At 30.7% G+C, this 14,308-nt stretch overlaps 1 protein-coding gene across 1 annotated transcript in view; it reads left to right on the top strand.

Annotated features, from left to right (window-relative positions):
* The first annotated feature begins 307 nt into the window (after positions 1-307).
* LOC134684335 (uncharacterized) overlaps positions 308-14,308 on the top strand; it is a 32,983-nt gene continuing 18,982 nt past the window's right edge. Inside the window, exons 1-17 of the mRNA XM_063543624.1 lie at positions 308-312; positions 475-923; positions 2,223-2,511; positions 3,119-3,208; positions 3,826-3,998; positions 4,457-4,554; positions 4,951-5,176; positions 5,578-5,700; positions 6,405-6,589; positions 7,041-7,210; positions 8,185-8,438; positions 9,024-9,146; positions 11,593-11,804; positions 12,108-12,264; positions 12,700-12,863; positions 13,471-13,636; positions 13,871-14,196. Coding sequence (XP_063399694.1) covers positions 308-312; positions 475-923; positions 2,223-2,511; positions 3,119-3,208; positions 3,826-3,998; positions 4,457-4,554; positions 4,951-5,176; positions 5,578-5,700; positions 6,405-6,589; positions 7,041-7,210; positions 8,185-8,438; positions 9,024-9,146; positions 11,593-11,804; positions 12,108-12,264; positions 12,700-12,863; positions 13,471-13,636; positions 13,871-14,196 — 3,210 coding nt within the window. The remainder of the gene's footprint in view (positions 313-474; positions 924-2,222; positions 2,512-3,118; positions 3,209-3,825; positions 3,999-4,456; positions 4,555-4,950; positions 5,177-5,577; positions 5,701-6,404; positions 6,590-7,040; positions 7,211-8,184; positions 8,439-9,023; positions 9,147-11,592; positions 11,805-12,107; positions 12,265-12,699; positions 12,864-13,470; positions 13,637-13,870; positions 14,197-14,308) is intronic.

Below are 14,308 nucleotides of genomic sequence, written 5' to 3'. Positions count from 1 at the left end.
TAATACTAGTAATGATGCAATTGTAGCAGCGGAAAAAGTGACGAACAATATTGAAACATGGTTAGTATAACTAAATAGGATTTGTGTTATTGACCTGGTTAAAGTTTTGAATCTTAAATTTGCAAATTATATAATGATAGAATAAAGTTTGGAAGCAGGGGTGAAGATTCAGCAGGCAATTCTAAAGTTTTCTATAAACTTTAAAAGAAGTTATTTTTTGTTTTAGCGGGAAAAAATTGTTGTTCAAGACATGCATATAGCAATTAAAATCGTATTTTAAAGAAGTAATAGTGAATTATAGAATGTCATGAAGCAAGCATCTTATCAATACCAACATAAATATCAGTTCCCCTTCCAAATATACCTAACAATTGATTTCTTTGATTTGTTAGCTCAAATGTTATAGAAGTGTAAAGAGTTCTTTAGAAAAACTTATTTCAGTAATGTATTTTTACTATAAAATTTGTGTTTTAGGGAATATTTAGTGATATGTACCAGTAACACTGCTGCAACTCTCACAAAAATACAGACAATTGTATTAGATTTCTCAGAATGCATTATTGATACACCCTGCAATACAACTGCAGACACCACAACAGTCACATCAAGTACCTCAACAGCTGATGATACCACTTATACATCAACAGCTGCTGATACCACTTATACCTCAACAGCTGCTGATACCACTTATACCTCAACAGCTGCTGATACCACTTATAACCATATAACTGAATGTAGCACTATTGACCCAAATTGTAAAAAATCAACTGATCATACTACATCTGTGTCGTTTAGTGATGAGGATGGGTTACTTCCCCTGACTTTATATGAATGTGTTATTCAGTTGACAGTAGACACATATACCAGTGCTAAGAGTGTACCGACACTGATATTTACCCAAGCTTCTGTCATTGCAGGAACTAGTAAGTAACTAACACAATTATTGTAAATTTCAAATAAATATTGCGTGTATTTATTATTAAAACATTTTAGGAAATTCCAAAAGTTGTTCCAACTACGGCTAAGGTAATCTATTCCTTGGATAAGAAAATCCTTAGTTTTTCGAAAAATTCAAATGTTTTGTAACAGGTAATTTATTAAATAAAGACTATATAATTGATATGTATGTCAACACAGAAGTGCTGACTACTAGGCTTGTGATACCCTCGAGGACGAAACGTCCACCAGCAGTGGCATCGACCCAGTGGCGTTGATAGTGTTCAAAGGTTCCAGGATTATAATGTAGTTCGCCAGACGCGCGTTTCGTCTACGTAAGACTCACAAGGATGGACAAAAAATACAAGATCAATTATTTCTTTTGCAGAAAAATGTACAGATATATGCATTATTTTTTGCATGATACAAGTTCTTAATATTAAAACCAACTCAGTCTCATTATTTCCATTTATAAAAAAACAAACAATAATTTCTGTAATAGGTTGTTTTAATTATTCTCTGTGATTAAAGTCATATTGAACATTAAACCTCAAATTAAAAAAAAAGAAGCATATATTTTTTTTATAAGAAAATGGATAGTTTTCATTTTTTAACATATGTACATATATATTTTTTTTAAAGATTTGTTTTTAATATTCAAAAGAATGTTCCTTTTTATAATTTCTTGCTTCCAGGAAACAGTTCGACGACATACTTTCCGTATGTTAAGTGACCTTAGCGTGACCCTCTCATAAAAATCCAGTGATCGCAATACATATGAATTTGAAAAAAAGCTATTATTTGATTGTACATGTTAAACACGTGCGCAATATCCATGCATCTTTGTGGATTGTTTACAATTTCTGCTTTAAAACACGAACTTTAAATGCCTGCAATATTTCACCAAAAAATTGACGATTATTCAAAATTTATGTTAAAAAAGGATAAATTCGTGCACAGAAGACCAAGTTTTTGATATATGTATGCATTGGTTTAAGAATTGGATTTTCATTTTTTTTCCTTGGTCTCTCGTTTCATATGACAAACACGAAAAATGTACAATTTTGTTTTTATCTAAACTGTATATAGGAAAATCAGATCTAAACAAGAAATCTTTCATGATAAGCTCTACGCTCATTTAAAAATGGTATGCTTTACCCGTCAATATTATTATACCAATCGTAAGCAAGGTATGAAATGCTGACAAATATGACTTCTACCTATATATGTTGAAATGAGCATAGAAAATTATATGATAGATTTATTTTACCAACTTATTTTGATAGGAAATGAAACAACAGAAAACAACGTTACAACAAACACAAAGGACATCAACATGGACATGACATTTTACGATTTTAGTGCAGGATATGATGATTTCAGCTCTACAAGCGGAATATTGTCCGTTAGTCCATTCCAAGTGACCAGTCCACTGGGTTCCTGGCTGTCTATTTCCAGTGATCCAACTGTAGATACATTCTCTGAATGGTTTAGATCAGCATCATCTAATGTTGTAGTTCAAGGGGGAATAACTCTATCTTACGATGACAGTATTATTACTTCAGATGTTAGAAGGTAAGAGATACACAAACTTTAAAATTCGTGTACACCATTTTTTTAATTTCTGCCTGTATTTCACCTTTAGATTCACATTTCAGGTGCGTCAGAAAGAATTCTACCTAATGCAATGGCACATATACATGTATTAGACTTTAACATATTTGAGAATTTTCAAATCGAAAAAAGAAGATGAATTTTGGTCTGTTTTATAGGGTTCACAGACTTTTCATAAAAAAATTGAAACTGCAATAAGATATGCATTTGCCTTAGGTCTTTTTCTATCTATGGATAGATCTATCTCAGTTGTTGAAAATTAAGATTCAACCTTTTTTTATTAGTTTTTATGTTTTCAAAGTTTTGTCCAGTAGAAAAAGAAATGCAGAACAATGAAGTCATGTGTTATCATAATCTGTTTATGTTTTCATTATTTGAAATGATGTGTGTGTGTGTGTGCAAAAACTGTTACAGCTTGTCTCCATGGTAGCATAATACTCAAAGATTTTAAAAATAGTTTACCTATCTGACATAGTGAACCATTTGGGTTTTCATTTTTTTGGGGATAGTTCTTTTAAGTATCAGAATTAATGCTGATATAGCAGAATATATAATTTTCTTTTATTAGATATTACACTAGCTCCTTCTTTCCTGTGGATAACTCTGGTTATGGAGCAGAAGGTCAAACAGATTGTGGTGGAACACTTCATAACTTTGCGTGAGTTGTCATTGAAACAGAATTTTTAAGTCCTTTTATCAAACACAGATCAATGCAAGTTTTTAATGTAGTGATATGGCATAATCACTGGTTCAAAATGAAATGAAAGTAATTTATCAGCTTTAAGCTATATAAGTAAAATTTACTTAATACTGTGTTTTCTTATAGTTGCAAATTGTTTTTTGAGACTTTAGTGACAATTCAAATCATGAATACTAACATATTTTCTTTGAATATTCCCTAAATTTAACACACAATCTAGAATTTGAAATTGTTTTTTTTTTTATTTCCTATTCATACGTTAAGAGTTTTAGTTAAAATGATGCATTTACAAGAAATGTATAAATGCATAGACTGTTGATGAAGTGTATTGCACAAACACTTTTTTCTCTAAATTCCCATCATGTTAATGACAGTCTAGATTTCACAAGCTCAATTATTTTCAATTTATGGATAACTTTCACCTTTATAGAGTTTGAGGACTATACAAGTATTCATAAGAGATGTCAGACATAATATGTGTATATTGCCCAGCTATTCATAATTTTTAATGATGTTATTGGTGATTATACTGTCTTGTTTTACAATTTTTGTATTTGATTCAACATTCCTTGTAGCTTCACATCAGCCTTAAGATGTGGTATAACCTTCAGTGGGTCAGAGGTCATAACTTTAGGTGGTGGAGAAGAACTATGGTTATTTATAAACAAGATACTGGTCGTTGAAATTGTGAAAAATAGGACAAATTCTGATGTACCTTGCCAGAAAATTGATTTGTCAGCAGCAATAGGTAAATGCATATTTTAACAAAGCTAATACTTACAATTTTCTATCACATCAAGTAACACACCACTTATACAGATGATCTTAATAAAATTACTTCAAAATAAATCAAGTTCTACAAGGAAAAAATAATGATGTTTTACAAATAACTGAGAAACTATATTTAAGAGACCGAGATTAGATATTATTTTCAGATATGATTACATGTCAAAGTTAAGTTTATTATTTTCTTTTTTTTTGTAAATATGATACTAAATTAAATTGTCAACTTTAAGTAATAATCCACCCTTAGTTATTAGTTTTCCGTGGGTTGTTTTTTTGGTTTTATTGAAAAATGGAAATTTTATACATATTTGTTTTTCCATATGCATAGCAGTTCAGTTTAAACAAAAATAATTTACCATGGTTTAAACTTTAGAGCTCATTAACTATACATATATCAAAAATTATTCTGGTTAATTATAGGAGGAGGCTATGTTATACCAGAAGAAGGTGTTTTAATAAATGGAGATTGTGTTGGGTTATCTCCCCTTGCAAGTGCAACTGTATATGTTGAACTAGTGGTAAGTGATGTATGCAAATATATACTCTGAATATAACTTCATCTAGTAGATCAACACTGTTTTATATACTTTTGGTTATATACTTATGAAGGGGATATCATGGTTGTCAATAAATATCAAATAAAGTACCAATTTGACAATTACAATTGATGTGACTGTAACTTTAGTAAAATGCTGTTTGTTTTGAGGCGTCTCCACAGGACAATTCACACGCAGAATGAAACTTTTGAATAACGAAGCTTGGTTTATTAGGTTTGACTTCACAATGTCCGTTGCTCTGGGTGAGAAATAACGAAAAGTAAACTGTACTTTTATTGTTGTAAGAGTAACAACATTTATGTCATTAGTTCCATGGACAAACAACATTTTAACCTTTGCCATGCTATCATATTACAGGTAGGAGAAACATACCCATTTGAAATTTTCCATGCAGAGCGACATCCTTGTACATCAGAGTTGTTTATTCAGTTTGAGAATGTAGATCTCCCAGAGAATGGATCATTACCATTTAATTATCATCTTACCCCAAAAGAAGATCTTCATCTGAATGGAATTGTGGGAAATTTTAATATCTGGGATATTTTTGCTACAGGTCCATCATTTCAAGTTGAATTAATATCAGGTAATTTAAGTATATAAGAAGTTCTAAGACTGTTCTCACTATCAAAACATAAGAATAAAATGTCGTAAACACACATAAATGTTGATGGTTTGATAGATGGCAATGCTCGACTGTTAAACTTAAAAACTTAAAGTTGAAATATTTAACAAACAAGTCAAAGGAAATTGATATTTGTTATTGATACAATTTTTAAAATAATAACTTTTGCCAAGAAATCACAAATATTAATAATTGCAGAAATTTTATTACACAATCAATTATTTATTTTTGTACATTTCATCAAAAGTAAAAAGATGTATTTAATAAACCCAACCGATTGTTAAAAAGTCTTTACAGTATATTTTTACATTAAAAAAGACATCAAGTCTCATTTCATAATTTCATGATATTTATTTTTTTAGGAAATGAAGCACGACATTTTACTCTAAAGGAAGACACAATAGCTAACAGAAATGCTGCAACAACAGTAACTCCACCTACTTACGAATATGTATTTGTCACAGGCACAAATGCGTCATACGTTGGTAAGCATTTTACTCTCTTAAAAAAAGAGTATTTCTTTAATTTGTATGGTTCACTCAGTAAAAGACATTCCATTCTCTGAGTATTCCTTCAAACAAAGTTTTTTTTAGGGTGTCTGTCTGCCTGTCTCTCTGTCTCTGTCGTTAAGTAATGTAAATAGTTATCAAAAGTACCAGGATTATAATTTTATACGCCGACGCGCGTTTCGTCTACATAAGACTCATCAGTGACGCTCAGATCAAAATAGTTAAAAAGCCAAATAAATACAAAGTTGAAGAGCATTGAGGATTCAAAATTCCAAAAAGTTGTGCCAAATACGGCTAAGGTAATCTACTCCTGGGGTAAGAAAATCCTTAGTTTTTCGAAAAATTCAAAGTTTTGTAAACAGAAAATTTAAAAATGACCATATAATTGATATTCATGTCAACACCGAAGTGCTGACTACATTTGTTAAACACTTAATGAGGATGTGCATACATAATTGTGCTCCCTGTTCTGCATGTTAAAAGAAAGATAATTGAAATTAATTATTTTTATAGACAAGTCGAGTGGAGGCAGCAGGGCATTCTTTTTGCTCTAAAAAAAAACCTCACAGAAGTTTTGTTATCTTTTGTTAGACTATGAATTTGCATTTCTTATCCTAAGACCAATTATATGAAAGTCATTGATTTTTTACTGAAAGGATAAGAAAAGGAATTTATTTTAGAATGTGCTTCCAAAGTAATGATTCCTGAACCAAGTACACCTGGATCAGAAATGTTTACTATAAATACCAGTAAAGTATTGTTGACCTTGGTGACAGAATTAGACTATGAAGTGGAACAAACTTACACTCTTACTTTGAGAGTAGCAGATACAGGCTCAGGGTTGACTGGTTCCCTTATCATAAGGGTAAGTTTAATTGAGAGTAGCAGATACAGGCTCAGCCTTGACAGGCGTCCTTGTCATAATGGTAAAAACTTCAGAATCATACACTTAAATAGACTGCAATATTGACAACACCACTTAATTTACAACTTTAAGTGATCAACATGTTTGGCCAATTATGCCTGCATCTTCAGGTTCAAAGACAGTATTTCACAGTCACGTTTACAAATGAAACAAGACAGAAGCAATTCATTTATTTACGATATGGATGAGTTTCATATATTGAACTATTAATACCAAGTATTTGACATGAGTTTTCTTGTATTTTAAACTATATAACAAAAGGGGTCCAATATATAAAATTATTACTTCTAAGTTTCTTTTAGGTGTATGAGCTGAAAATATTGTTCTAACTTTTAATCTATTTACCTAAAAGAGTGATTATAACTAATATGAAAGAACCTTATCTGTACAGGTTAGTGTACAAGATGTGAATGACAACTGTCCAAGTTTGACCAGTATATCGTACATCACACCACGACCTATCCTACAGTTAGATCCTCTGTTTAATGTACAGTCAATGGATTCTGACAGCGGGATCAACGCTGAGACACAGGTCTACATATCACCTGTAATGTATGAAAGGTTAGATCAATTATTTTAAGGATGTACACCTCTGAGGAGATGATATGAGATGTCAATATTGATTGGAAAATTGGTATTAACTGATGAGTAAATACAAAATAATAGATATGGTAGAAACATTAATTTTCGTGGGGTTAAAATTATGTGGTTTTGTCTCTATGAAAGATTTCATGGGGATTTAATTTCGTTGTTTCCATAAAATTTAAGTGTTATTATATGTAGGTAAAATTTACTTGGGAGGTTTAATTTCATGGAGATATTCTTTCAACGAAATAAATGAAGTTCAAACCTCAACGATAATTTCTGCTTGTACAGTACTGTTGATAGTATCTTAAAATAATGTAAATACTGTGGTGTTTTATAAATTTGAACTGCTAATACTAATGAATCTTTCTTCAATACTATATTTTAATGCTCTCATTAGAACCTTTTCTTTTCCTCCATTTAGCTCATCATATATGGAAATCATACTCTTACCCTAGCATATTTATTCTAAACGTTTAAGCAATGCCATTATACACCAGAGAACATCATTTATATAGTCATAGTTATAAATAAGCTTTTTACAAAACTTAGAAATTTTTACATATCAAGGCTTTCCTACATCAGAAATATATGTAGTTTACCTTAGCTGTATTTGCCAAAAATTTTAGTTAGTGTGGTCCTCAAGTCTCTTCAACTTTGTTTTTAACCTTTTAACCTTTTTTATTCAAGTATCATTGACGAGTCCTTTGAAGACGAAAAGTTCGTCTAGTGTAAATACAAAATTTCAATCCTGGTATCTTTAATGAGATTATTTGACAGTTTTCGTACTATTGCCTTGTTGAGGAAGTGTTTAAAAATACAACATACCAATGATACGTATAAAGTATCACTGTGTTCTCATCTTCATGTGCTTAAAACGAAACGTTTCGAAGGTTGATATGCAGTAAAAGTTGTAAGAAGTAAAATGATCCAGATTATATTGTTTTCAGTCCACCAGTAGATTACACTAACATATCTGATATCAGACGTCAGGTGTACAATGGTAGCACAGAACTAACGTTAGAGATAGTTGGGATAGATCAGGGGACACCACCAAGGGGTAGTGCTGTCAACGTTACAGTCAATATCAGTAATACGTGTCTAATAGATGAGTGGTTAGATAGAACTTATATGTTATTCACAGTCAACCAATCGTCTGGTGATGTCTACCTCAGAATACCAGGGTACTGGATTATTAATTATAGTAAGTTTTACTCCACAAGTTCTATCATTATTTGTTCACACCCATATTGTAAATAGAATACAAAAATTCTGAAATTTGAAAAAAAATACCAGAAACTTGCTTTTCACATTGCTAATAAGTTATATTTGAAAGGTGAAAAACTCCACATGTCATTTCCTTGTGATTATCCTTTGGTACACTTATAAGGAAGTTTTAATGTGACATAAGAAAGGGAAGTCATATTTCAAAGCCTTGTAAAAAATTGCCAGTCACTTTTATCAAAAGATTTTTCCATAATATATAATGTTTGCTAGAATTATCTCAACATACATTTTATGACCTCAGTTTTTTCAGGTCTCACCAGTGATAATAATATTGAAACTTTGATCAAGATATTGTTTTGGCATATGGAAATCAGAACTCGAGTTCCAAAATTAAACCTTTTAAACTTTTCATGTATGTAATGTTTTTTTTTATTTTGATCACATGTCTTAAAAACAACCATTTCAGTTATTTATTACCATTTATCTATTTTTAGCCTGCTCAGATTATTTTGGTATATATGATGGGTTATTTATAATTTAATACAAATACATCTACTTTTAGCCTGCTCAGATTATATTGGTATATATAATGGGTTGATAAGAGATGATCAGATGTCAGCTTCTTCATCCAGGAGTAAGCTGACCCTACCTGTCAGAGCTAGATTGGGAAATAATGCGTCCGATCGTAAGTCTTCCACGTATACAATGAAGTTACTATACGATGTTGATTTGAATTCGAAATTCAGTGTTAATTTGAGTTAATGAATAATACATAAAAAAGGAAATGCAGAAATTGTTGCATGTTACAACACTTAGGCTGTAAATAGCATGTTCAGATCAAGTGCCAGAGGTTTCAGATTTAGTTCCTGTCAAGGTCAATCCAAAGATTTACAAGTTGGTATTTGAAGGTCAGGAGTAAAATAAAATTACACATAGTCTAAATTGGCTGATGATACAACCCTCTTTTTCAATTCTAAATATGAAATTCACCAAGCATTGAACCTAATAGTATTATTTGGAACGCTTTCTTGTTTAAAACTGAATAAATCTAAAACAGAAGGTATATGGTTCAGCAGACTTAAAAAAATGAAAATATACACTGGAATAAAGAACTAATTAAAGTTTAGGTGTCTACCTTGGATTAAATAAAAATAAATGTGATAAATTAAATATTGAAAAAAACAATGAAACAGTAAAAAAAAGAAAACTTGATTGGGAAAAAAGAAATTTAACAATGATAGGTCGAATAACAATTGGTAAGGCACTTATTTTACCCAAACTTACTTTTTTAGCTTCGGTGGTTTCGATACCCCCAAATCGACATAAAAGATTTAAAAAAAAATTATATACAATTTGATATGGAATAACAAACAAGAAAAGGTAAACGTTCATTACTTTCCAAAGATTATAAAAATGGAGGTCTGAAAATAACAGACATTGATAATTTCTTATATGCATTAAAAATTTCATAGGTTAAACGATTACCGACAAAGGAATTTGCCAATTGGAAAGTCATTCCAACATATTTTTTCAACAAATTTGGTAAAAACAACCTTATATTTCATATGATGCCAGATAACATAAACTCAGTACCTAACTTAAGTAATACACTACCCTCTTGTCACTTCAACATATTAAAGAGCGTGTATATATCAAACAATACATCAACATCTTCAAACAACACATCAATCATTAACTACAGAAATATTAGGCAGCAAATGTTGTGGGGTTATAAAAATATAAAATTTAAAGGAAAATGTTTAGTTTACCTTATTTGGAAAAAAGACGGTATTATCTTCATTAATGACATTATAGATCAAAAAGGGATTATTTCGCAAAAAGTAATATTAGGGAAATAAACATCGAAACCTAATTGTATCTCTGAACTGTTAAAATTGAAAAACTCTATTCCAAAACCATGGGTTAATACATTAAAATCTGACAAATCGTTGAAAACTTTTGTAAAAACAAAATTAAACTTGTCTTTGACTGTTAACAAAAAAACAGAGCTAATTGAAAATATGTCATGTAAAGACATATACAATCATCTAAATTACATAAATGTGGAGAGACCAATAGGATTCTCCAAATTGAAAAAAAATCTTCAAACTAGAATCGTTTAATCCAATAAATAATACGTTACAATTTACATTTAATTATTTTATTAATAACAAATATATAATGTTAAAATGGAAATTACTCCATTATATCCATATGTAAACAATTACTATTACAATGGAACACACAAAACTCAAGTATGTGTGACTTGTGTTACCTGACTGAAGATTACGATTATTTTTTTCTTAAATGTCAATTCTTACATGCATTTTGGAAGAAAGTATATGTACTTGTAAGCAAAATCAAGATCGGGTCACATATATTTGATTTAAGAACTTCAGCACTGGGCTATTGAACATTCATGATCCTATGTATCAAGATATAAATCTCTTCCAAACTATCTTAATATATTCATTCCATAAAAGAACTCATATACCAAATTATGAACAAAAAAGCATAGACGCTTATGTACTTTTCAGAAATGAATTTTTAAACAATCTTTTAATTATAATCTTTAGAAACAAAACCGGACAAAACTGTACATTTTCCGTAATCATGAAACAATATTTTTTTTTTGGTAAAATGTATACCTCAGATGTATGTGTTACCTATGAAGTGTAAAATTAACAAACTATCTATAGATATGAATCCACTGAATAAATTCCATGATTATCCAGTGACTAATTCACAGGGATACTCGGCCAACTGCTATAGGTCGAGTATTTAGTCAAAACAGCAAAGAAAAGTGCAATAAAGATATTATTTTAGAAAAGAAAAAACAATGTGACGGGGAGGGGTTAGAATAATGTGTGGCTCAAGGTGATTTATATATCTGCTTATAGCTGCTACCTTGTAAAACTATCACGTTAAGAATCTAGATTAGTGTGATGATTTATTAAAAAGCAAGGTTTATAATCATATCTTATCATATATATTATAGTCCTGATATGCATGTAATATTTACCACTAGACTTTTAAAATCATCAGTCGGTTGATCTAAATAATACGTATGTCCTTCTTCAGTAGACACACTTTCTTACAATTGAGTCCACTGGCATTGTTATATATTACAGCTGTTTTTGGTCCCCTTACTGGAGGATGGGTAGCAGGCACCAATGACCTTGACCAGTACATAGAGGTCAACATGGAAGAATTCTATCAGATTAAACAGATACATTTACAAGGCCAACAAGATGAAGCTAATTGGGTTACATCATTCAGAGTTTATTATTTTCATAAAACAGCAGGAAACTGGATACTTTACAAAAATGATCGCGGGGAATTTGTAAGTTTGGAAAGGTTTTTTTACTATGTAGTACCAGCTTGGACAAATATTGTAATTCAAAATTCAAAATTCAAGTATTGTTAGGTTAACAAGGCACATTCCATGTTCATATAAGTATATTAAAATCTTATGTTTTAAAAATATTTTCTGTGTGCTATGAAAGCTGTGAATCATAAAGAAACGTAAGTGCATATTTGAAAACTAATCTATAATAGTATTGTCTTGATAGGGATGACAATAAGTTTTAATCCTGATATGCTTTAAACCATGTCAATAGAACAAATAATTTATTTCTAATTTTAGATATTTTTGGGTAATAATGACCAGGATACTATAAGGACTACAGATCTTGTTCCACCAATAGTGTCTCAGTATATCAGAATTAACCCCAGGAATTGGACAAACAACATAGGATTAAGGATGGAGTTGTCTGGATGTCCTCTAGCACTACAGTATTATTGTAAGCTGGAAATGTTTTCTAAGTGGTTTAACAACTTGCTATGAAATATGTCATCATCAAAATTTCTCTTATTCTTAAGACCTGTTTAAAACTGTTTTACAGCATATTTCTTTCAGGATGAGTAAAAAGTATATTAATGTGGTATACATGCAAATGAGACAACCATTCATAAAGAGGAGATATTTATTCTGGAGGGTTATTTTCAACTTTTTTTTTTATAAAAATCAAATAGAATTAAAAGACATTTTTTTTTAAATTTACATGTGTCAAGTTTTAGTATAGCAAACAATTTATTAAAGAAATGAAAAAAGCCAACATCAGCCATCTGGTTTTTTAGGTTTTAGTTTCTTTTAAGAAGTAAAATAATTGTATATTTGATTTTAACAAGCATTTACAAACTTGTATCCTCTCTGATTTTCCCCCTAATATTTACAGATGATACCAGTTGTGAGAGGTGTTATACCTCCTCTTATTGCCTGGGAGATGGAGAAACACATATGTGTGGACGATGTGAGAATGCAACTGACCCATGTGATAGAAGTCCTACAGAACATTCATTTGGTGCACAGTCAGAGTGTTTACCTTGTCTGGATGGTTGGGTAGATATTGATATTTATATGGAGAGAAGTAGGTGTGGGTTATATGTCAGAGAGAAAGAGGAGTGGGTTAAACGTAAATGAAATAGCAACCTTAAACCACAAAAAAATACATCTAATATAGTTTGAATTCTTCTATTAAAGAAAGTTTTATAGAACTATTCTATATACTTATGTTATGTTAATATTTTATACACTTAAAAAGCAATCCAACCACAGAAATTATCTAAACTAGACATCTGTAGGTCAATTTGGAAATTGTTTATGTGAATAGGGGACAAATGCTGTAAATGTTCTTTACACAAAACCAGTAACACATTAAGACAACCAGTAAACAACTAGAATTCAGCATGGATTGGACAAATATGTTTATAACATACATGTACTTAGTAAGGATGAGTATCTTTTACGTAGTACATATGTTCTGGAATTAAATACATATATTTTTGAAATGTAACATATTTTTTTCATATCAAGGGATAATTGTGATATTTCCTTTGATTGATGTTACATTTATGATCTATTTTGTAGATATTTAAGGATGTAAATTCCATACCATTTTATAATTATATATATGTGCTGGATTTTACACATACATTATATTTTGTAGATATGTAAGGATGGTTACGCCACACCATGTGCTAATTTTACATATGTATTGGGATGTAATGATACATACTGCCCTGACACATGTACACTTTGTGAGCCTGGACATGCATGTAGAGGTGGCCAGAGATACGTTTGTCTCCCAGGAACTTATTCTAAGGGCACCGATGGTAAGCTTGTACAAATGTTGTTATGGTATTTTGTGTTAAATCAATCAGTTTTAGTCGTCAAATATAGATTCTCTTGGTAAATTGCCCAAAACATTAAGCCCGTGGGTCCTTCTTGGGTGAGAGCATACAATTTATCTGGATGATTTCATAATGCTGTAGAAGAAAAAATAAAAGTTAATGAAACTGTTCATAAATTTGATAAAATTTATCTTTTCTCTTGTTTGATTTTTTTAGAATTTTGTTCCATATGTACAGAAGGATTATATCAGGATGAGGCGGGCCAATCAGAATGTAAAAAATGTCTGTCTGGTTACTATAGCAGCAAGTCAAAAGACCGCTGTAATGCATGTGACGTTGGATCATATAGTCTTGGTGACGGGAAAGTAGGATGTATAGCCTGTACTAGTACTACAGAATGCCCTTGTATGGGAAATACAGCCTGTTTTAAAGCTGGGGGAAGTAGAGCAGGATGCATAAACAAAGGAGCAGGCAGTTATGAGTGTCTAGACTGTCCAGTAGGATTCATTGGTGATGGAGTAACCTGTGCTGATATAGATGAGGTATCACATGATTTATATAACTTTGAGTTTGAGTGATATGATATCTGGCTTCTTCACTTTTTTGTACTTAACTATTTATAAGGTCATTCTGAAGATTAACAAACAAAAGTAT

The sequence above is a fragment of the Mytilus trossulus genome, chromosome 9 (assembly GCF_036588685.1).
Source record: "Mytilus trossulus isolate FHL-02 chromosome 9, PNRI_Mtr1.1.1.hap1, whole genome shotgun sequence".
Lineage (NCBI taxonomy): Eukaryota > Metazoa > Mollusca > Bivalvia > Mytilida > Mytilidae > Mytilus > Mytilus trossulus.
This window is presented reverse-complemented; position numbering and strand designations above follow the sequence as displayed.